This window comes from Rhinolophus sinicus, linkage group LG15 (assembly GCF_036562045.2).
Source record: "Rhinolophus sinicus isolate RSC01 linkage group LG15, ASM3656204v1, whole genome shotgun sequence".
Classification (NCBI taxonomy): domain Eukaryota; kingdom Metazoa; phylum Chordata; class Mammalia; order Chiroptera; family Rhinolophidae; genus Rhinolophus; species Rhinolophus sinicus.
This window is the reverse complement of record NC_133764.1, coordinates 47,668,568-47,691,165: the sequence shown is the minus strand read 5'-3', so window position 1 is coordinate 47,691,165 and position 22,598 is coordinate 47,668,568. Positions and strand designations below refer to the sequence as shown.

Sequence of the window (22,598 nt, the reverse complement as noted above, 5' to 3'; positions counted from 1 at the left end):
TGCATAATAACTACCTCACAACTTAATAGCTTCAAACAATAACGATTTGTTATTTCTCACAATTCTGTGCATTGACTGGACATCTTTCTGATGACCTTGCCTGGTCTCATTGATGCTACTGCATTCGTCTCAAAGTTCAGCTGGGGCTGAAAGGTCCAAGATGGCCTCATTTACATGTCTGGTAGTTGGCACTGCTTGTCACCTGGAATGCCTTAGTTCTTTTCTGCATGGCCTCTCATTCTCTGGGAGGTTCTACTGGGCTTTTTTGTATGACAGTAATATTGTTCCAACAGGACAAAGGTGAAGCTTTAAGGCTCCTTGAAGCTTAGAGTCCAAAACTCATACAGAAACTCATCCACCATGTTCTACGGGTCAAAATATGTCATAAGACCAAACCAGACACAAAGCGTATAGAAATAAAATCTACCTCTTGATGGGAAGAGCTACAAGTTACTGCTGGCCAGTGTGGGGCTAAGGCAGAATGGGGAAGCTCTGGTAAGCCATGCCAGTCCTAAGGTTACCTACCTTCCTGCCTTGCATTTCTCTGAATACTAAGCAAAAGCATTTATTCATGCAGCTGAGTTGGACCTCAGTTCTATGAATTATGATCAGCAAATTTTGGCTACAATTATTGGCAGAGGTGGGACTGCAGGTAATGACAGATCTTTGTATTATATTTAAGACAAAGGAAATAGGGAAAATGAGAACTACCAGATTCCAAAATGGCCCCAGGTGAGCACCTGGCATCAGCTGCACATGGGTTGTGAGAATTTCTTACCAGCTCATAACAAAAGAGATGGTATAACCCCTACACCTGAGATTTGATAAAGTGCAAAAAGCAAAAAGGATTTTTTTATTTAAAAATAAAAGGCAGGTGGTACCATCTTTCTTGTTTCTTTTTTTATCAACAAACGAAAACTATTGAAACTTTGCAGGTGAAACTAAAAGAGACTCAGAAGCTAAAAATTTGAGGGTGACTGACTTGGTCTCAAAAGACAGAGTCTAGAACATCTCTTTAATTTAGGAGGAAGTACTGCTATTGGACAAATTCTCCATTCATCTCCTCCCAAAGATGACCTTTTACTATGAATTAAATGCCATAATTACTATCCAGTGCCCTCCACCCTCTCCCCCAGTCAAAAAAATGTGATTATACTAAGGAATGTCCATGCAAAGGCTTTAGCAGCCACCATTTTCACTGTCATCCGATGAACCATGGGATTTCTGGTGGTAGGTAATCACATGGATGAAGAAATGGAGGAAAGTCATTTGTCACCATAACACCAAACAAACTAACAAGACATAACTGAGACCAATAATTGGTTAGTAAGGAATAAAATCATAAGGATACATCCACATCCAAGGAAAATGAAAGTCCTACAGTAAAAAAAATTCCTGAGGAATATTAACTCGTGATAAATAATGACACATCATATGAGAAAATAGACCTCTACTGGTTCCCTCTTTGTGATGGTTTTGAGTTTGCTACTGTTGGGAGTCCCAGGGGTTTCTTTGGCCTGAAACAAATGATTCCTTAGCTTGGGATTCCCACACCACAGGGAAGTCTAAAATTGAGCATAAGCTTCCAGTAGGAGCCTCACTAGAAAAGAAAATAAGATTTTTTGTAAAACCATCATATATTAGTTCAAAGGACTGTGTGGCCAAAAGTGTCCACAGAATATTAGTCATAGATAAAAAGGCTATTTGTAAACAAATTAGAAAATATTATCCTTATCTCAAATTATAATATGACTTTGCCTAGAATATTGCATGTAATTCTAGCCACACCATCTCAGAGAATTATTTAGTCTGTACAGTAAAAATCAACTAATAATACCAAAGAGGCCAAGAGGGAATCTTGGCATGAGGAATACAGAGAATGAATTTGGTATAATTCACGTCTGTGATATCTTCCATGGTATCATCAAAGCAAAAATAGAACTAATTCCCCCATGACAACAACAAAAAGCCTCCCCCTTGAAGCTGAGGAGGCAATTTTAGGACAAAAAACTATTAAAAAGCATTTGATTGGTGTTTTGCAAGCTCTTGGCCCTTCTTTTTTCATTTAGTGCTCAAAGAAAGTAAGTGGGATTGACTGGACAGGTTTCTTTTTTTTTTTTTCAAGTCCAAAGAAAAGTGTCAATCTAATTCACTAGTAAGAAGTAAATCTATGGAATTCATCATACAGGTAAGGTATATGGCGAAGGTACAAATACATAACGATAAAAAGAACTAGACAAGCATGTGTATCTCACAGTGCCTGAACTACTACACTTAGAGACCGACACCCAGGAAATAAGTGGCCCCACCCCACCAATTATTCTACCTCTGTTGATCCTCAGAGAGAAACCTCTGGCTCGAGCACAAATTTGACCCAGCACAGAAGTCCTGAGGCCTTTTCAGATTATCTGTCATGGGGTAACACATTTCCTTAATTCTCTTCCTTTATCACTTTTCATGACACTACTTACTTCAAGGCTTGAGACATTCTCTCTCCTGTCTGAAGACTCTAGTCTACTGAGCCTGATAAACATAAAACTCATAGAAGCTGCTTGCTGAAGATTGAGGAGATCTGGACCCCAGGTCTCATTGTGTGACCATACTGAGTGACCGTGGTGAACACACATGACCCTGCCCGTAAAATGAGGGGATAGGCCTACATACCTTCTACCGTCCATTCCTGGGTTCCACACATGCAATGACTAACCCCAAATGAATTACAAAGATAAAAACTGCACCAGATCAGTGAGGGTTTTACAATCAAGCTAGAAGTTGAGTTTGGCTTGGAAGGATGAAGAAAGCATTCCAGGTGAATGGGGAGACATTACCACCAGGACAGCCACGCCCTAGTGGGGGGAGAGTGACTAAACCAGGTCAGGGATCCAGGGTGCCTCTCAATAGGTCGTGAAAGCAGACTTCCGGGAAGCAGATGACTGTTGGTCTGCCCTCCAGGCTGCTATTAACCTGCTCCTGTCACGTGCACGGGTGTAAATAAGGCAAGTCACTGTTGGGGTAGTAATTATGGAGTCTTTGAAGTCCAGGGATAAAATGCTAACTTCGGGGCCAAATGGCAGAGTGACTACATACTATTCTAGTTTAGAAAACACATTCTTTTCACTTTTCTGAGTTAGGAATATTTTCAAGGGACAGTCATCAGAATCTAATCCAATGTCTAGAATTGGTGAGAATAAACAGTACAAGAAAAGGAAAAACATTTTTGGTGCATGTGTGTGCATGGATATGTATGAGGTGAGGGGTTACCAAAATCCCCATTAGTCAATGCTAAATCCTCACTTAATTGGCCAGGAAATAAACAGGGAAGTGATCATGTGTCCCCGGGGGTCATCAGCACCAGGCCAGGGTATATAAGGGCCAGAAGGGAGGGAGACAGTCACACCTGAGAACACCCATCTCCTCTCGCCAGCCCAACCCAACCCAGCCCCAGACACCACCATGACCGGCTCCTGCTGCGGCTCTACCTGCTCCTCAGGCTGTGGGGGTGGCTGCTGCCAGCCCTGCTGCTGCCAGCCCTGCTGCTGCCGCGACCCCTGCTGCTGCCGCCCCTGCACCTGCCAGACCACCGTGTGCCGCCCTGTGACCTGCGTGCCCCGCTGCACGCGCCCCATCTGCGAGCCCTGCCGCAGGCCCATCTGCTGTGACCCGTGCGGGCTGCAGGAGGGCTGCTGCCGCCCCATCGCCTGCTGCCCCACGTCCTGCACGGCCGTGGTCTGCCGCCCCTGCTGCTGGGCCTCCACCTGCTGCCAGCCCATCTGTGTGCAGGCCCCCTGCTGCCGGCCCCCCTGCTGCCAGCCAGCCCCCTGCCGCAGCACCTGCAGGACCTACCCTTCCTGCTGCTGCTGAAACCCCACTGTCCTCACAGAGCAACACGCTGGTGCCATAGCACCTATTCTGCATTTTAATCAAGTTGAAAGAAAAATAAGATTTTTTTTCAGAAGGTGACAATAGTCATTTTTACATCCTCCCAACCAGGGACACAAGCAGATGTCCATCACCACCCCCAGCCAAATTCCCAGGTGTCTCCGTCAGTAGAAGTCACCACGGATGGGAAGCCCACATTTCCAAGTCCCTGGAGTGAACTTGGCAAACCCATCCTGAACTCCGGAGGCTGCTCAAACCCTTTTCCTCGTCACGTGTAATGTGCTGCTCGCTTGTGTTCAATAAACTTATTTTCTGGTAAACCTCCCTGCTACCTGATTCATTGATTTTTGTGCATGTATATTAGTGTACACAGAGGAGCAGATGATGAATAGGAAGGAGAGTGAAAAGGCAGAAGGAAAAAGAGATGGAGAGGATTTGGAAGACAGGAGAGGGAAAAGAGGTGCAAGGAGTTCGGGTGAGTGTGGAATGCGGTACAGGACGGCCGGGCCACTCCTGGGGCTGCTCACACGGGTAGAAAACCATGCACACCAGGAATACTCATCCATGCAGATTGCTGGTGAAGATAAGTGATGTGATGTACGTAACGTGCCTGGCACACAGTAAGCACCAGGTATTACTCATTCACATTCCTTGTGGACGTTTGTGCATCACTGTATCTGTCAAACAGGCTTAAAAGATGTGCTATGTATTATATAACATGTCACTGAGAGTGGGAAAGGATTCAGGGAAGGCTTTTTTTTTTTTTTTCTGGGGCAGTTCACATCCACTGGCAGAAACAAATTCCTGATAAATATAAAGAAGGCCAAAAAAATCATCACCAGATGGAGGCTGTCTTAGAATGAAAGGGCTCTTTAAAAGCTGATATACAAGTCTACAGGAAAGAGTCCTGGATTGCAGGATCCATGCACAGGGGTTTAGCATCAGGAGACCAAGGGAGCTGGGGAGAACACATGCATCTGATAGACTTTTCCTTTCACCCTGAACCACCCAAAGGAATTAAACAACTCAAAACTGTAAGAAACCCAAAGAATGACCTGGTATAGTCTTCCCTGGCTTTAGGCAGATGAATATCTAAACCACTTAGAAGAGATGTTTCTTTTTTAAAATTCCAAAAATAAATCCCACCAGTTCCCTGATCATTGAGAGTTTTCTGTTTTTTCCTCTTTTCAATTAACGATATCCATCTCTTCTGCCTTTCACATGTGTATAGATTTTATGATAAGCCTGTCCTATGAAGAGCGCCAGAGACAGAAGACTCTTCCCATTTAACAGATGAGGAAAGTGGGGCTGGCAGGGTATAGGTATTGCTCTGAGTCACACAATTGCTAGGTGGTGGAGGAAGGATTTGAATCCTTCTTTGTCTTCCCCATCCTCCTCCTGCCCCTTCTCTGTCAATCGTCCCCATCCCCAACTCTGACTCTTATGATTGGAGGATATTTTAAAGATCATTTTGGAGAACAGGGATTGCATATTCTGTTTGCAGGATTTTAAGAATTTCCTAACATCCAGTGGCTCCCAAACTAGTTCCTAACAAAACACAACTCATGAAACTATTAAGATGAGGGCATGGTTCACCATCACAAAAAAATTCATAAACATTATACTCTTTTTCGATTCAACCACAAAACCCCACAATTTGTCACCACCACATTGACTTGCTCCCACTCTGATAATCATGCTCCTGTAAAACGTTTGGGATTTGAACGATATGACAAAAAAAGCCCCTGTGATGAAGATGAGGGATACATGTCTTGTCCCAGAAGCTTAGGTCCATTCATGTGCTATAGCAGCAAGGGAGCCCACACATCCCACATGGGACCACGGGCATCCCGCCAAACGAAGGAAGAAAAAAGGTTTCTGTAGGGTTTTGAGGAACAGCGGACTTAGGTAAAATGACATGAAATGGTGTTTTGATAGGCTCAAAGCAAAACAGGACTTTGTGCAAAAGAATTAATATCAGGACTGGCCTGTAAAACGTAACGTTCCTCTTTCTTTGAAAACGACACAGTTAAGATAAATGGGGAAAGTCGTGTGACAATCTCTTACCGGAAACTCTGCGTCTCAGTTGGATATCGAGGCTGCTTCCCTGTGTTAAGGTTACTAAGATCCTGGCCAGGCAAGGGAGGGATGTTCCTTTCTTACTGACATGACTTCAGACAGCAGTTTCTGACACTCTGCAAATTTAAAACATGAGGTTTCTTAGTACCTTGTCCTTTTGTTAGTTAACAAAAGCAGTAAATTTACAGACATATTCCTAGTCCTAATATTGGGCTCTCTGTATACACTCTAAGCCAAATAACAATATGCTAGACCATTAATCAAGCAAGTTCTTATTTTATTTCACTAGATGGGATAGAAGTTTTGATAACTACATGTTCACGACTTCAAAGTGACTCAGAGTTGGAGAAAGAGTAGGAGCCAATCACCAGGGTTTATACTCAACAGAAGACCTGTGGTGTGGTTAAGGCTTTGCCACTCCTTCATCTGTATGACTCTGAGAAATCATGTCACAAATCTGGCCTTCCCAAAGCCGTTCTGGACCAGGATGGGTCACAAAGTCAAAGGCCCTCAAGGACCAGGGCTATGGGAAACCAAAGAGTGTATAAAAAATGATCACACCAAGCAAAACAAACTTTGGAGACAAACTTGGTCTGACAGCCATCAGCCACCTTTGGACAATGTTATCTTTAACCTACCTTCCAATTGCTTATTTTCTATACTCCTATTTTTCTTAGCTATGGCTAAAAAAGACAAAGCTATTTTATCAGTCATCAGGTCACTTAATTCCCTTTGTCTTTTTCAGAGGCCCAACTTCATAAACAATGAAAACCCTCAGCCAGCAAACCAAAGCATCTACGACAGAAATATAATCAATTCTTTTATCGATATTTTCAATATATTTTGAAGAACTGGATTCAAGTGCTTATGTCACACATAGAAAGCAAGAAATACCCCAATTTCAATTTTATTTCTAAGATCATTCTCTGAGAAGGACATTCAAAGAGGCACAATATCAAGAAAATCCTCATTTAGTTTGACCTTATGGTCCCATGAAAAGTTCTTCTCCTCTGATTGTTTTATCTACCTTTGTCTTGACTTTCTAAAATTTGTAATTACTGTGTGATCAGAAACAATGCAGAACGTAGTTTCCTTTCCTTTCCCTCTCCACCCCTAAATACTACAACACTGTTTCCATAGTAAGTGTCTCATAAGTCACTGAGTCACAGGCCAACTCTAACGGCCTATAACAACATCTCTCTAGTGGTTTGGGTGATTATTTCCATATAAAGAAGGTGAAGCCATATGTTCTTTTTCAGGAGCACTGCACCCTTCTTTCCACAGCAGAATCAGTACACATCTGCTTTTATGAGTCACTTTAGATTTTTTAGGAATTCTTGCTTCACCACAATGTCAGTCACAAACCAGGCTTGTGCGGATTATAGCCTCAAGCTTAGTCATGGGTGACGAACACGAGGGAAGCATAATAGTGGCAACACTGGAGTCTTCAAACTTTCAATTTGTCACATGGTCTGGAAGGCTTGGCTAGTCAATGAGTAATTTTTCTGATGATATAAACCATCAAGTATTCATTTCAAGGGAAAAGGCAGGAAAAAAGGAAAACATCCTTCAGTGACATTGGAATTGCTGCCTTAGCAACCGAATCCACCAATCTGGACTTCTCATTTTGATGAGCAACAACAATTCTACGAAATGGCTTTGTATCTGGACAGTTATCACTTCCTGGCCAGAGTATATAAAGGGACCCAATGGGAGGACAACAGTCACACCTGAGAATACCCATCTCCTCTCGCCAGCCCAACCCAGCCCAGCCCCAGACACCACCACCATGACCGGCTCCTGCTGCGGCTCTACCTGCTCCTCAGGCTGTGGGGGAGGCTGCTGCCAGCCCTGCTGCTGCCAGCCCTGCTGCTGCCGCGACCCCTGCTGCTGCCGCCCCTGCACCTGCCAGACCACCGTGTGTCGCCCCGTGACCTGCGTGCCCCGCTGCACGCGCCCCATCTGCGAGCCCTGCCGCAGGCCCATCTGTTGTGACCCGTGCGGCCTGCAGGAGGGCTGCTGCCGCCCCATCGCCTGCTGCCCCACGTCCTGCATGGCTGTGTTCTGCCGCCACCGTATTTGCTGTGAACCCTGCGGCCTGCAGGAGGGCTGCTGCTGCCCCATCACCTGCTGCCCCACGTCCTGCACGGCCGTGGTCTGCCGCCCCTGCTGCTGGGCCTCCACCTGCTGCCAGCCCATCTCTGTGCAGGCCCCCTGCTGTCGCCCCCCCTGCTGCCAGCCGGCCCCCTGCCGCAGCACTTGCAGGACGTACCCTTCCTGTTCCTGCTGAGCCCAGCAGGAAACATTCCCAGGTGTTCACAAACGTGTGCAAACTCTTCCCATCCCTGATGGATCAGATGAGAGATACCACCTTTGCAACTTACATCAACTAACTTAACAGTAACTGTCTAACCATTTTCCGGCATGATTATACAGCTCATTCTGGCCTCTTTGACAATCTTTGGAAAAATTCCAACTTTCACCATTTGAGTTCCTGGCCTGAAAAAAATGAATAAACAAAGATCAAAGTTCCTCTTGAATGGAATTCTATCCCATTGTCTCATCATCACTCCTTCACTATTTCAAGAGGGGGTGTTTTTCCAGGATAAGATTACATTTGTGCTGGGGTTTTGCGTGGTAAAATAATAAAATTTTATTTTGGCAAAGCAAATGTGTTTCTCTTTATTGTTTAGGAATCTTCAAAAACTTGTTTTTAGCTTAAGTTATGGTATGCAGAATCAGAAGAACCAAAAGAAGAAGGATTTTCCATGAGCCATATTTTAGCTTTAGGAACAATCCCAGTGCAAGGTCTGTAATTTTAATGGCGATACAAATAAGTCAGAACGTCTTATATTAAGGACCTTCATATTTCAAGCCACAGATTTTTGTGGTGATACTGAGGAAATGGAGACTCCATCAGGTTTTCCTGATCATGAACTTGACGCATGTATCACCTACACACATGATAAGGGGGAGGAAGCCTCCATCAAAACCCCATTTGTTCCGATTTAGAACCTGCAGTGACTAATGTCAGTCAGTACCTGGGAAGCCCTAACCACTGAATGCCTATGCTGCAAGATGCCTCTGCTTTTTCCATGGCTCCCTCCAGCAACCACTATGGCCGATTTGGATTTCAGTGGAGTCACTGCTCCTGAGCAGAGAGAGAGAAAAATGTCACTTGCTTGGATCCATTCTAATTTAGAACTCCAAACAATTTTTCCATTAAAACAATGCCAATGCAGTTGAAATAGTGATAACATTAATCCACACTGGCTTTGCTTTTGTTGTTGTTAAACACTTTTAGGCTGGTCAGGAAACTAGCCACTACTGTTTTCCTGAGAACTAGCTATCAAGTTCCCCACATCTGATCTAAAAAAGTGTTTTGGAATGTGCTACGTACGCTTGGGCATATCTACCTGTCCAATGAGAGGAGTCAGGCAAGATACTCTTTGTGAAAAAGTCTGGATCTTAACTGACTTTGCTCACTACTGGATTCCCACCGCCCTGCACAGTGTTTGGCACACAGCACGTAATCAGACATTATTTGTTGAATTGTTGAATAAGTTCCCAGTGATTGGAAGAGAGACGTCACCCCACTCCAGCTGTCTCCTGTACATCTTCATTCTTACAATAAAACAACAAGCTGCCTCGTGACAAAAAGTACTTTTCTGGAAATATGGAAAAGTTTCTCAATAAGTATCCCATTATATTAAAAACGTTGTCACAGTGTGTGCAGTGGAGTTTTCTCTTTATTGAGGGTTTAGTAGTTTACCAGTGGATAGGGACACAAGTCCATTTTCTTTCTACATATTCTTGACCAGCATTTTTTTCCATTCTCTAACTACATGTTTTCCTTAATCCCAGAATTTTCCTTGTTAGCTTTCTAGATACTTCCTCATCTTGAAATATTTTCTCAGATGTAGACTGTTTTGCTTTCTCCCAAGCTCATCACTGTTATTGGATTGTGTTTGCTACCACAGTAACTCCATGCCTTGGTTGGCCACAGTGGCTAGTGCAGGTCTGGGTAAGCGGCCAGGGACTGTGCAAGCAGAATGATCAAGAAGACTTAACCTGGAGCCTTCAACCACAGACCTAGAACAGACTTCTTTGTAAAGCAAAAGGTCTGAACCAAGCAGATCCAGAGGCAGAAGCTACAAAATGGCTGAGTGACAGGATTTTCCGACAGGCCCTGACAGTGTGAAACAACTGAGTATCACAGGTAGTTCTCCGGGCAGGAATAAACCCAAGCAGAGTACAGGGGGAGACAGTGCAGCAAGAGGCACTGGGGTATGGACTAGGCAGACCTGAAGGCCCCTCTGGCTGGCATCACTACCTGGGGGTTTCGCATGCTGCTGGACTGCAATCTGCATCTAGATCGTGGCTTTGTCCACAGTGCCCCATGACCACTCAGTGATGTCCAGCATGGTTACTATCTCCTTGTGGTATGTTTTGGAATTCTGAGAAGGCTGTGTGGTGGACAATTCTTCCAATTCCTGAGCATATTGGTAAGATGAAGAGTCCTTTCGGGTGACTCTAAAAATTAGCCATTTCCCAAATAACAACTATTTTAAAAATAAATTTGTTGTTAAAATGCCTAAATAAAGGAATTTTGCTTAATGACTAGGAATGTGCTTAATGAGATGTTGCTTAATGACTAGGAATGTGATACCCACAATTCCATTCTTCAGCTTCCTGAGCTTACCAATAATGTTCCCACAGATGTTATTGGAATAAGTATTGGCTCCAACGCTACAAAGTGTATGACCTTAGGCAAGTCACGTATCTGGTTCCTCACGTGTAAAATGAGGACTATCTTAATAACTACCTTATAGTACCGTTAGAAAGAATCAAGTACTACATTTATTTCTTTTGCATAATGCTTTGAACAGAGTTAGAACTCAATGATACTGGCTATCATGAACATTATAAAAAAATGAAATTCACCTTGGTTTGGAAAGATACAACAACAGAAATCAATGAGCACGTACTTGAGACTAAAAACAAGTAAACAAACAACAAAAAATCCTGAATGGCAGTTACCATAGGCTGGGGGTGGTGGTAAAGAGGACATCATTTTTTAAAAAAGAAAGTACAATTGTGGTTGCCAGAGACTAGAGCGAGGAGTTCGTGAAGAGTTAGTGTTTAATGGGTATCGAGTTTTACTTTTGCAAGATGAAAGAGTTTTGGAGATGGATGGTGCTTATGATTGCACAATAATATGAATGTATTTAAACCACTGAATTGTATATACAAAACTGGTTAAGATACTAAATTTTATGCCATGTGTATTTTGTTAAAAAAAAAATTGGGGGAAAAAAAGAAACCACTGATGATACAGGCCTACTAAGATGCATTCCTGTAGTGAACTGGCAAACCATGACTTTTAAAATGTTGCTGTAGTATTTTCCTGAACTTGCTTTGCCCAGGAGGCTTAGCTGTGGAATAGGACACTCACAATTTGGGGTATTCACTTCCACTATTAGTAAGTAACCCTAAGAGCATGACAGCTAGTTTGTGCTATCAAAATACCACTGGCAAACGCATCAGTAAATTATAAAGATAATTGGAGACTTTGAAGTTAGGGTCATTAAGTTCATATTTGAGCTATAAATAGAAAAATAGAATGAGTCTCCATTGAGTAAGGTAAACAAATAGTCTTTTGTGAGTACCTGAGCACCTACAAAATATGTCTACAGAACTTACCAACCTGTCAGTGACATTTCAAAAAGAATAAACAAAAACAAGCAAGTGACCATGTGTCTCCAGGGGTCATCAGCACCAGGCCAGGGTATATAAGGGCCAGAAGGGAGGGAGACAGTCACACCTGAGAACACCCATCTCCTCTCGACAGCCCAACCCAACCCAGCCCCAGACACCACCATGACCGGCTCCTGCTGCGGCTCTACCTGCTCCTCAGGCTGTGGGGGAGGCTGCTGCCAGCCCTGCTGCTGCCAGCCCTGCTGCTGCCGTGACCCCTGCTGCTGCCGCCCCTGCACCTGCCAGACCACCGTGTGCCGCCCCGTGACCTGCGTGCCCCGCTGCACGCGCCCCATCTGCGAGCCCTGCCGCAGGCCCATCTGCTGTGACCCGTGCGGGCTGCAGGAGGGCTGCTGCCGCCCCATCGCCTGCTGCCCCACATCCTGCACGGCCGTGGTCTGCCGCCCCTGCTGCTGGGCCTCCACCTGCTGCCAGCCCATCTGTGTGCAGGCCCCCTGCTGCCGGCCCCCCTGCTGCCAGCCGGCCCCCTGCCGCAGCACCTGCAGGACCTACCCTTCCTGCTGCTGCTGAGCTGTGCATCATCACTAAGCGTCCCCCAGTAGATGGCAGGGTCAATTCTGCTGTCCCTTAGCTTCACTGTAGAACAACGTGCCTTTTCTTGAGAAGCCCATTTCTAGGATCTTTAATCTAGCTCAGAGTACGCACTGAAGACGCCTTTTCAGACTAACTACTGATGAAGGATACCATCTTCTCAAGACCCCAGTCTAACTCCTATATCATGTTGTCTGTTTTCTAATAAACTTTGTACTCTCCGCATAGAAATCATGGTCTTTGTGATAGTTCCTTTCAGTAGATTCTGTCTCTCTGTTTTGTCCAAAGATTTTCAAAACAAGATGCCGAATAATCCTCTTAAATTGTTTTTCTGCAATAACCTAAGTCTGATTATCTCCTTATTATCCTTGGAAATGGCATTTATAGGGCACAGTAGCTGAGTGAGGAAGATGGCCATGGCTATATCCTGATCACATAACACAGAGTCACTTGTGGTCACAATTCCAGGCACGCCAAACACCTGAGAAATGTCCTTCCACAGTGACCAGTAAGAAGGCTGCACCTGGGCTGAGATGTACATTCCCAGTCAAAGGGTTCTTTCACTGACCTGACACCTGTTAGCCCAGCATAGAAAACCCAGCATATCAGAAGTGGAAGGAACCTTAGGTGACATCTTGCCAATCACCTGATTTTGAAGCTGAGGAGCAATGAGTAATGAATGATTAAATAAGTTCTTACTAATATAATTATAGTCACCAGTGTTCTGAGAAAAACCCAGGAGAATGCAAGGCCCCTGACATTAAGCCTCTAAGTCCAACACTTCCTCTTATGTGGTACGAGACAGGTTCTTCTGCCCAAAGGAACTCTTTGTCTTCTATGGCCAAGAGTAACTGCTTCTCGGATGATGCACTCCCTTCTATGTGTTATAGATCCGATTGTTACCTAGCATGTTATTCACAATGTTGATTCTTGTGGATATTAAATCTACACTGACTCTTGAGGGCTACTTATCTTTGTGCTCAGGAATTGGGCATTAATGGCATTTTCCAAGGAAATTAATCAATTGCTGTCACTCTACACGTGTTTATTGAATATCTACTATGAATAAGGCACTGGGTTGACCACCCTGAGAGAATATAAACGGATAAAAGAGGGTTCCTGCTTCAAAGAGGTTATAATTTATGTAGGGAGGTGAAGTATAAATAAGAAAAAAGTCAAACACTACATACATAAGAAATACAAATATAGAAAAAATGCCAAAACTAGTTAAAAATAGTTGAAGACTGTAAACCTATTAGGAAACATTATGCAATTGTGCTGACACATATTCAAGTAAAAATTAAGTAAGCCATAAAATATTAAACTACTTTGTGAGGAAAAATGCTTTAGGTGTGTTTTATGCACAAAAAATAATAATAACAATAATAATAAAAAATATATATATAATATTATACAACAAAATCTAAGAGTAACTGGGAATAATATTCATTTTCTTCTTTATATTTTTCTTAATGACATAATTTTTTGAATGAACATATATTTTATTTTTCATGAAATGTACTGTCTAAAATCTATATCTACTTTGGGAAAAATATTTAAATCTTTCTCACGGTTATGCTCTGCTTTTAAAAACCTACCTATGAAAGTCTAAATGGATTTAAACAGATAAATTAGACAGCAGCTGTTGCATTCATAAAGAAGCCTTTTATTATAAATAGGAGAGAATACCACTGGACTCTCTCCTAATGGACTGGACTCCTAATGTAATGGACTTCTCTGATATCTTTAAAATGTGATTATTAAACATTGAATTAATTTTTTAAATATTTTAGGATCATCTCAACTGCATACAATAAGAGCTGTTTTGGACTATATGTACAATTGTTTTTCTCCATCTATAGACAATTAAGAATTGAAAACACGAGGCAGTATTTTTCATGTTAAAATTTGTTCAGAATATGGTTGTTGAACAATACTGTTAAACAAAGCCCTAGCATTTGTTACTCAAAATAGGTTGCCCATCACCACTAGGAATCTGTCTAAATTAGTTTGAAGGATTTTTAAAGGATGGTTTCTAAGACCTCACTCACTCTGCGTTTGATGGTGGTGGGGTTCGCAATAGGGTTCGTGCCACTACCCACAATTCTGACACATATTCTCCTTGTCAGTTCTACAACAATAGCCTGACTCCCCTTTATAGAGATTGGTGTTCAAAAAAGAGGGAGTTCTTTATTTTCCTTCCTGGTATTTTTATTTTATTTCATGCTATTAATAAAACTCCCTACTGAATAAACTTATTTAATATGTATTCTGTGGTGACTGATCAGAGACCTGGCCATTTGCCATATCAAATACATGAATCTTTGTTCTAAATTCAAAATGTAGAGTTTATAAGGCACCAATATAACATGACCTCTTAAAAATATATGTTATTCACTTAACAAATACAAGACACTAAGTGCCAGGCACCGTTCTTAGTGTTTGACAAATATTAGTTCATTTAATGCTCACAACCCTGGTATGTACTGTTATTATCCACCATGGCCCAAGACACTCAGCCAGTAAGTGGTAAAGTTTTCAATGAGTGCTGTCTGATTTCAGGGTAAGTGGCATCAAAGCATAGCATGTGACTTGCCTCCAGTGTCAAATTCCAGAGCTCTGGCATGAATTACTGAAACACAATTCTATTTTCTCTGCCTGGAATGAAGTTTGGCTACGGGATGGGGATAGTGTCTTAGACTTAATGAACACTAAAACAGCTTACTGAGGGACTCATGGACTCTACCTGTGTGGATCTTTATAAAGTGGAGGGGAAATCTCTTTGGAATGACTTTGGACAGAAGTGTTTGAAGTAGAGAAATTGGTCTTGTTAACATGTTATCTTCCAAAGGGGCTCCCTTTGCACAAAATGTGATCATCATGAAGACCCCCCAACCAACATGAAAAATTGATTATGATAAAATGTGCCTTGCAAAGTGCAAAGCAAAAGCAAAAATCATGAAACTAAAAAGTTTCTGCACATTAAAAGAAACAATCAACAAAATGAAGAGGCAACTTACTGAATGGGAGAAAATATTTGCAAACCATATGTTTGCTAAGGGGTTAATACCCAAAATAAATAAGGAACTGCTGCAACTCAACAGCAAAAAATAAACCAATCCAATTAAAAAATAAGCAGAGGACTTGAATAGACATTTTTCCAAAGAAGAGATACAAATGGTCAACAGGTACATGAAAAGGTGCTCAACATCACTAACCATCGGGGAAATGAAAATCAAAACCACAAAGTGATACCATCTCACACCTATTATAAGAAAGATAAGAAATAACAAATGCTGGTGAGGACGTGGAGAAAAGGAAACCTTGCTGCGTTGTTGGTGAGAGTGTAAATTAGCACAGCCACTATGGAAAACATCATGGAGACTCCTCAAAAAATTAAAAATAGAATTACCATATGATCCAATAATCCCACTTCTGGGTATATCTCCGAAGGGCATGAAATTACCATCTCAAAGAGCTATCTGTACTCACATGTTCTGGCAGCATTATTCATAACAGTCAAGACATTGAGACAACCTAAATGTCCAATGACAGATGAATGGCTGAAGAAAATGTGGGATCTATATCTATCTATACATATATACGATGAAATATTATTCAGCCATAAAAAGGAAGGAAATTCTGCCATTTGTGACAACATCGATGGACCTTGAGGGCATTATGCTAAGGGAAATAAGTGAGACAGAGAAAAACAAATATTGTATAATCTCATTTATATGTGGAATCAAAAATTTCCAACTCATAGACACAGAGAATAGAAAGGTGGTTGACAGCAGCTGATGGGTAGGGGAAATGGGGAGATATTAGTCAAAGGACACAAGCTTATGAGATGAATAAATTCCAGTATCTAATGTACAACATGATAACTAGAGCTAAAAATACTATATTGTATACTTAAAAGTTGCTATGAAAGTATAGCTTTGATGTTCTCATCACAACAGCAACAACAACAAAATAATTATGTGAGGAGAAGCATACGTTGACTAACTTTGTTGTGATGAACATTTGCAATATATGCAGGTGTCAAATGATCACAATGTACATCTTACCTAGACAATGCTGTGCATCAATTATATCTCAATCAAGTTAAGGGGAGAAAAGAAAAAGCAGAATATACAAGTTTTTATCGAGGCTCTGGTTACTGCTTTGAAAGGATCACATGTGTACATGACGAGAGGAAAAAAACGTGAAATACGAGTTGAAGGTCTTCATCAATGAGACTGATTTCTCCCTCCTCGATTTCCCCAGCTGGGACTATATGTCCAGTCGATTTACAGTCCTTTTAAAGTTTTGAAATCATGTTTGAAATTCCATTTAGAGAGTTCTAGCTGCTCGGGCCTAAGACACAGTCTTTGAATCGATGGGAATCACCCGAAAGCGACCCCCAGTCCTGTCTGGTGAACAATAGGAGGGGTGAAGCTGAACACTAATGAGACCGTCTCCCCTGCAATTCCTCAACTGCCTCTGGATGCTTCCCGAGGAAGCATCCCCGTCACACGGCTAGCCGTGCCACCCAGAACAGCTGTGTGGTCTCCCAACGCACTTCCTCTGAACAATGCACTGAGTATGTTTGCAGTGTCTTGGGCAAAAACCTCCATCTTGTTACTTCTTAGTCATAGAACCACGTCAAGGTAAATCAAGAAAGAACTTCTCATTATGTGATTATTTATCACATACACAAGAAAGGCAAGTATAAAAAATGTCTCAGAGAAAAGATCAACATTCTGTGACCAGAAGGACCTGATATAGGCACAACCTGAACTGGAATAAAGGAAAAAACAATGGTGGCAGGCTCGGATGTTGTATTCCAATACTTACCTTGATTTACAAAAATAACCTTTTAGTCTTTCCCATATAGGAGCTGCAGTTCTACACAAGGCATACACATTTCATTAGATCAAGTGACGTGTAGTCCCAAAGAATCCACACCAAAGGCTGTCTGATTGCCAAGTAGGCTTTTCAGAGGATCTCTTGGGGGTCAAAGATAGGATTAGTCATTGCTCTAGAACCCCTATATTACATTTAATTTCTTTTAAAAATTACAGTTGCTTTAGAACCATGTTTCCCAGCGTTGATCAGGTGCTATCTACTCAAAATAAGTATCAAGAAGTGCTGTCACTTAAATGCCCGTGAGGGCTTAGATTTTGAGGATGAACAGCACAAACACATTCATATGTAGGGATGCAGCAAGAGTTCCTTAATGAGCCCATGAGTATGTCATGAGCTATGCAACCATTAGTGAAAACATAATTCTACTTAATTGGCCAAAAGACAAACAAGAGGGATTATCAGCACCAGGCCAGGGTATATAAGGGCGGGAAGGGAGGGAGACAGTCACACCTGAGAACACCCATCTCCTCTCGCCAGCCCAACCCAACCCAGACCCAGACACCACCATGACCGGCTCCTGCTGCGGCTCTACCTGCTCCTCAGGCTGTGGGGGAGGCTGCTGCCAGCCCTGCTGCTGCCAGCCCTGCTGCTGCCGCGACCCCTGCTGCTGCCGCCCCTGCACCTGCCAGACCACCGTGTGCCGCCCCGTGACCTGCGTGCCCCGCTGCACGCGCCCCATCTGCAAGCCCTGCCGCAGGCCCATCTGCTGTGACCCGTGCGGCCTGCAGGAGGGCTGCTGCCGCCCCATCGCCTGCTGCCCCACGTCCTGCACGGCCGTGGTCTGCCGCCCCTGCTGCTGGGCCTCCACCTGCTGCCAGCCCATCTGTGTGCAGGCCCCCTGCTGCCGGCCCCCCTGCTGCCAGCCGGCCCCCTGCCGCAGCACCTGTAGGACCTACCCTTCCTGCTGCTGCAGCTGCTGAGCCGTGTACTAACTGCTGAGGGCAAATAATCAACCTTCTGAAAAATTCATACTCCCATTTCTCTACCCAAGAAACCTCCTGCCCTGAGCCATGAAGACCGCGAGTCAACCAGGGGTTGCATGGAGATCCAGGGCCACGTATTAAGACTTGGGCTCTTCTCAAGTCTTTGTAATGGTAGCAAATCTTAGATCTTAGGTCTTCTGGCATGTTTGTTTTCTAATAAACTTCTCTTCTTTGGCCTAGCAAACACAGCTTTGGTTTTATTTGTTCATTCTAATTATTTTCATTAAATTTTAATACAACCAAAATATGCTGATTGCCTACCATCTGCAAGTTACTGACAGTCTGGTATACACTAAAAATTTTAATTGAGTTAAAAATGTTTCCCTCTTCAAGAAACTTCCAGGGAATTGAATCAAATTCACAATCACTCAACCAACAATCGGAATATAGAAAAATAAAAGTACAACACCCTGTGTGGTACCAACAGAGACGTCATTGATTGGGGGGAACAAGACAGGTGGAAAGGAGAAGCTAGCATTTTATAAAGATTAAGATTTCGGGGTACAGATCTGAAAGAAGATGGCATTCTCAACAATGGAACCAGTATGCACAAAAGTATAGAGAGAAGTTGTTCAGAGGACAATCACTGGAGATATGTAGAGCAATAGTGGAAGGTAAATTTGGGAAATTTTTGTGCTTTGAATATTAACCAAATGAGTATGCCCTTAAAGCAATAAGCACTAAGAATCCATTGAGAGCCTTTGGGCAGGGGAATGGCAGGACACGAGTTGGGCATTGGGGTGATTCCTATGGTCGCTGCTTATAAAAACAGAAGGCCAAAGCTAGACATATAATGACTATACAGAAACAAATCAAGAGGTCATTGCCCTGGTCCAAGTGCTACGTGGTAAGATCTGAACTAAGATGATGGTCATGGCATAAAGACGACACAAAGAGTATGGCAGACATAGACATTCAGAAGGGATTTTAACCAATCTGAATGGGAAGAACCATTAGGAAACAAATGTAACTTATTGAAGGTCCAGGGGAAACTCACTTGACCTTCAAGTGGTCAGAAGACACTTGAAAGAATTTTAACATATTTATGCTTATTTACTAGATGTTTAAAATCACTACTCCATAATGTATTCAGCCTGCCACTAATATTTCTATTCTTTAGCTACTATAAAATACTTTTTAAAAATAGGAGGCAAAGAATTTTACGACCGCTAATTGATCTTGGAAAGCAGCATGGGATAAAAATAAAATGAACTGATCTAGGAATAAAGGATAGGAGTTTGATACCCAGCTTTACCGGCTGTGTACTGGCTGTACGAATAGATCAAGTCACTAACCTCTCCAAAATGCAGCCATTCTTAGTTAGACTCAATAGTATTCTAACATCAACTGATGCTAAGAGGAAATGAAAAGTAGTTCAAACAACATCAATGTTCCCGTTTAGAACTTTGAGGTGGAATGGGTCTATTTTTGACTCTTTTCCTTGACGAATCCCTCCTATCAATACTACACTGATTTGTCCACTAGAGCAAGCTATGAGGCAGGCAAATTGGGTTTTGCTTTCTGCATAACCCTTTAGTGCTTCATGCATAATAGAATTTAATAAACATGTGCTGTTTATAAAAAGAATGATGTCAGTTTCTACACCTATAAAATTAAGTGGTCGGACAAGATGAGTTCTTAAGTCTTTGAAATCCAATATGTGATGATTCCATCTATCCATTTTTCAACTGCAGTCATGGTGACCATACGACATGAACGTCTTTGCTGACACTGTCACGACTCCATTTTAATTCTATTACTGTATGAACCAACACTTCTAACTCATAAAAGCTCACTATGTGCTTCATGATCAGAAGTGAGGAATCAGTCTACAACAAGTAGCAATAGTATTCTTTTGGCCACGACTATTTTTTTCATTTCCCTCCATGTAACCATAAACTTCCAATGAAAAATCACATGCTTTCTTTTAGCAACCACCAGGAATTATTTCCATTTTTATTGTGCTGAAATTGATTTTAATCTTTTTGCATGTATACTTATTGAACAATATTTGATCACCCATTTCCTAACCTGCCTGCTAAGCACTGTGACCAGAAAAAGTATTTCCAAATCCCTGCTTTTGCTTTTATTGGTTCCCCTTTATAAATTCAATGGTTGTGCTCTTTGGTCTGATATCTTTTCATAAGATATAAGGTGTAGTTACATAAAATGATGTAAATTGAAATGAATCCCACCTTTGAGAAATAAATACTGTCCAGACAATCCATATAGTAGTGATTTTCATGTGTCATAGAGATAAATTACAGTTAAATTTTTTTGTGATCATCTCCCTAATTACTGGATATAGATTTTAGCCCTTATTTTAAATTTGTGCTAACAAAATATCCACAGTAAATTGGAATGGAACAGGTTTTGTTCCATATATCCATCTGCGTGATAAATGTTTCCTCAAGGCTGAGTATGTGAAGCTCAGGAGAAAAGTATAGAAATTGGCGATATCCAATTTCTGGAAAGATCTATGAATTTCTATGAATGTGAACTTTATCAGAGATTTTATCTGGGATTACAGAGACTATATTCTTATTTATCTAAAAAATATAAAGATAACCTTACATGAAGGACAGTGAATGGTTAATAATTTTTTCTTTTTTTTTTGAGACTTGAGTTTTGGTAAATATGACCCTAAAATCACATCATCTCATGAGTGAGAGTCACTTTGTCGGGTGAAAATTACAACATTGTTTGGAAACTACATTAACAACTCTACCAAGGGCTATGAAACACACTTGGTGAGTCCTAGCTGAGCAATAAGGAAAAATCATTTGGAGATGCAGTATTTAAAATAACTCAGTATTTGAACAATCAGAGGGCCCTGGGAAGGCTTGTTTAAAGTGTAACAATATAAAAATGCTGTTCGTCACAAACACAGGAACTGCCCAAGGCCTATAAAAGGCCCGAGTGGAACAAGCAGCCCTAACTCAGAAACTCCTCCAAGCAACCCAACTCTCAACCCAACTCCTGACACCATGGCCTGCTGCACCACTAGCTTCTGTGGATTTCCCAGCTGCTCCACTGGAGGGACCTGTGGCTCCAGCTGCTGCCAGCCAAGCTGCTGCCAGACCAGCTGCTGTGGGACCAGCTGCGGGACCGGCTGTGGCACCGGCTGTGGCACCGGCTGTGGCCAGGAGGGTGGCTGTGGAGCTGTGAGCTGCCGAACCAGGTGGTGCCGCCCTGACTGCCGCGTGGAGGACACCTGCCTGCCCCCCTGCTGTGTGGTGAGCTGCATCCCCCCCACCTGCTGCCAGCTGCACCATGCCCAGGCCTCCTGCTGCCGCCCATCCTACTGTGGACAGTCCTGCTGCCGCCCAGCCTGCTGCTGCTACTGCTGCCAGCCCACCTGCTGTGAGCCCACCTGCTGCGAGCCCACCTGTTGAAAACTTCCTTCTGAAGGGAATCCTGAGAAAATGGCACATCCAAACTCACCAATATAGAGTCCCAACAAACTTCTGAGTTCCTATACAACCATAACCCAGCTTGCAACCTTTTGTCACATGGCTACATAATGTCTCTAATATGTCAATTTATAATAGAAGACCAAGAATATTTCATAGACCGGGACATCAACAGAAGTCCTACAATGTGAAAATGGTGTGTAGAATACATTACCATAAATATCATCTGAAATATTTCAACAGCTCATCGAGTTTGGGATTTAATTAAATGTTTCACCCTTCACTGATGAAATCATTGTTGGAAATAGCTTTTCTTTGGAACTTGTTATTGATATTGGGGTACTGGGATTTTTCAAAATCTCAATAAATGTGGCATGGCACTATGGTTTTTCTTTATTACTGTGCCTTCCATAATGGCCTTTAAAAGGTGTTTTTCCTTTGTTTTATCATTAAATGGTCCAATATTCTACAGCCAAAATGTATGATTCAAAGAATACATCAATATTTATGAACTATTTCCCGAGATCCTCAAATATGCAATTGATGGGCTGGGTGTTCCAGAAGGTCAGTTTTACAAAAAGGAATTTTATGGCATTTAGCTTCTTGAGAATGTTGCCAAATCCATTCATTTCATTCACATATGATTCATTCACATGCAATTCTTTCAATCATCAAGGGTATAAAAAGGGTAATGCATAATTGGAAAAGCAGTAAACACAGATTTTACAATAATACATCAGATGTAAAGGCATCCTGAGTTCCAGACCCTGCCTCATAACTAACAATCCACGAATTCTTAAGCAATCTCTTCACCTGCCTGGGCACCTATTTCTAACCTGGAAAATGAGAGAATAGAGTTTTACTACTTATAATGTCCCTTCCAGGCATAGGGTAGTTGGTCATTTCCTAAATAGGTGACACACTGACAATTAGTCCCTTCAGATGTCCAAAGAACAAAAAATATTCAGTCATCAAATATCATTCCATGTGCTATCACCATCTTGCAGGTTTATATAGAAAGCAC

General features: G+C 42.3%; 3 protein-coding genes and 1 long non-coding RNA gene across 7 annotated transcripts in view; 3 read left to right on the top strand and 1 right to left on the bottom strand.

The window, feature by feature from the left end:
• Positions 1-22,598, bottom strand: part of LOC141568817 (uncharacterized) — a 302,708-nt gene that overhangs the window by 108,491 nt on the left and 171,619 nt on the right. For all 4 annotated transcript variants that reach the window (XR_012492029.1, XR_012492031.1, XR_012492030.1 and 1 more), the window contains exon 4: positions 5,947-6,074. This is a non-coding gene — a long non-coding RNA (uncharacterized LOC141568817). The remainder of the gene's footprint in view (positions 1-5,946; positions 6,075-22,598) is intronic.
• On the top strand, positions 3,454-3,861 carry LOC109455862 (uncharacterized). Its single transcript, XM_019747757.2, has one exon. The coding sequence runs from the start codon at positions 3,454-3,456 to the stop codon at positions 3,859-3,861; it is 408 nt and encodes a 135-aa protein (XP_019603316.1).
• On the top strand, positions 7,748-8,248 carry LOC109455752 (keratin-associated protein 2-3). Its single transcript, XM_019747534.2, has 2 exons — positions 7,748-7,982; positions 8,076-8,248. Exons 1-2 carry the CDS (start codon positions 7,748-7,750, stop codon positions 8,246-8,248), a joined length of 408 nt encoding a protein of 135 aa, XP_019603093.2.
• LOC109455861 (keratin-associated protein 9-3) lies at positions 21,149-21,556 on the top strand. Its single transcript, XM_019747755.2, has one exon. It carries the CDS (start codon positions 21,149-21,151, stop codon positions 21,554-21,556), a length of 408 nt encoding a protein of 135 aa, XP_019603314.2.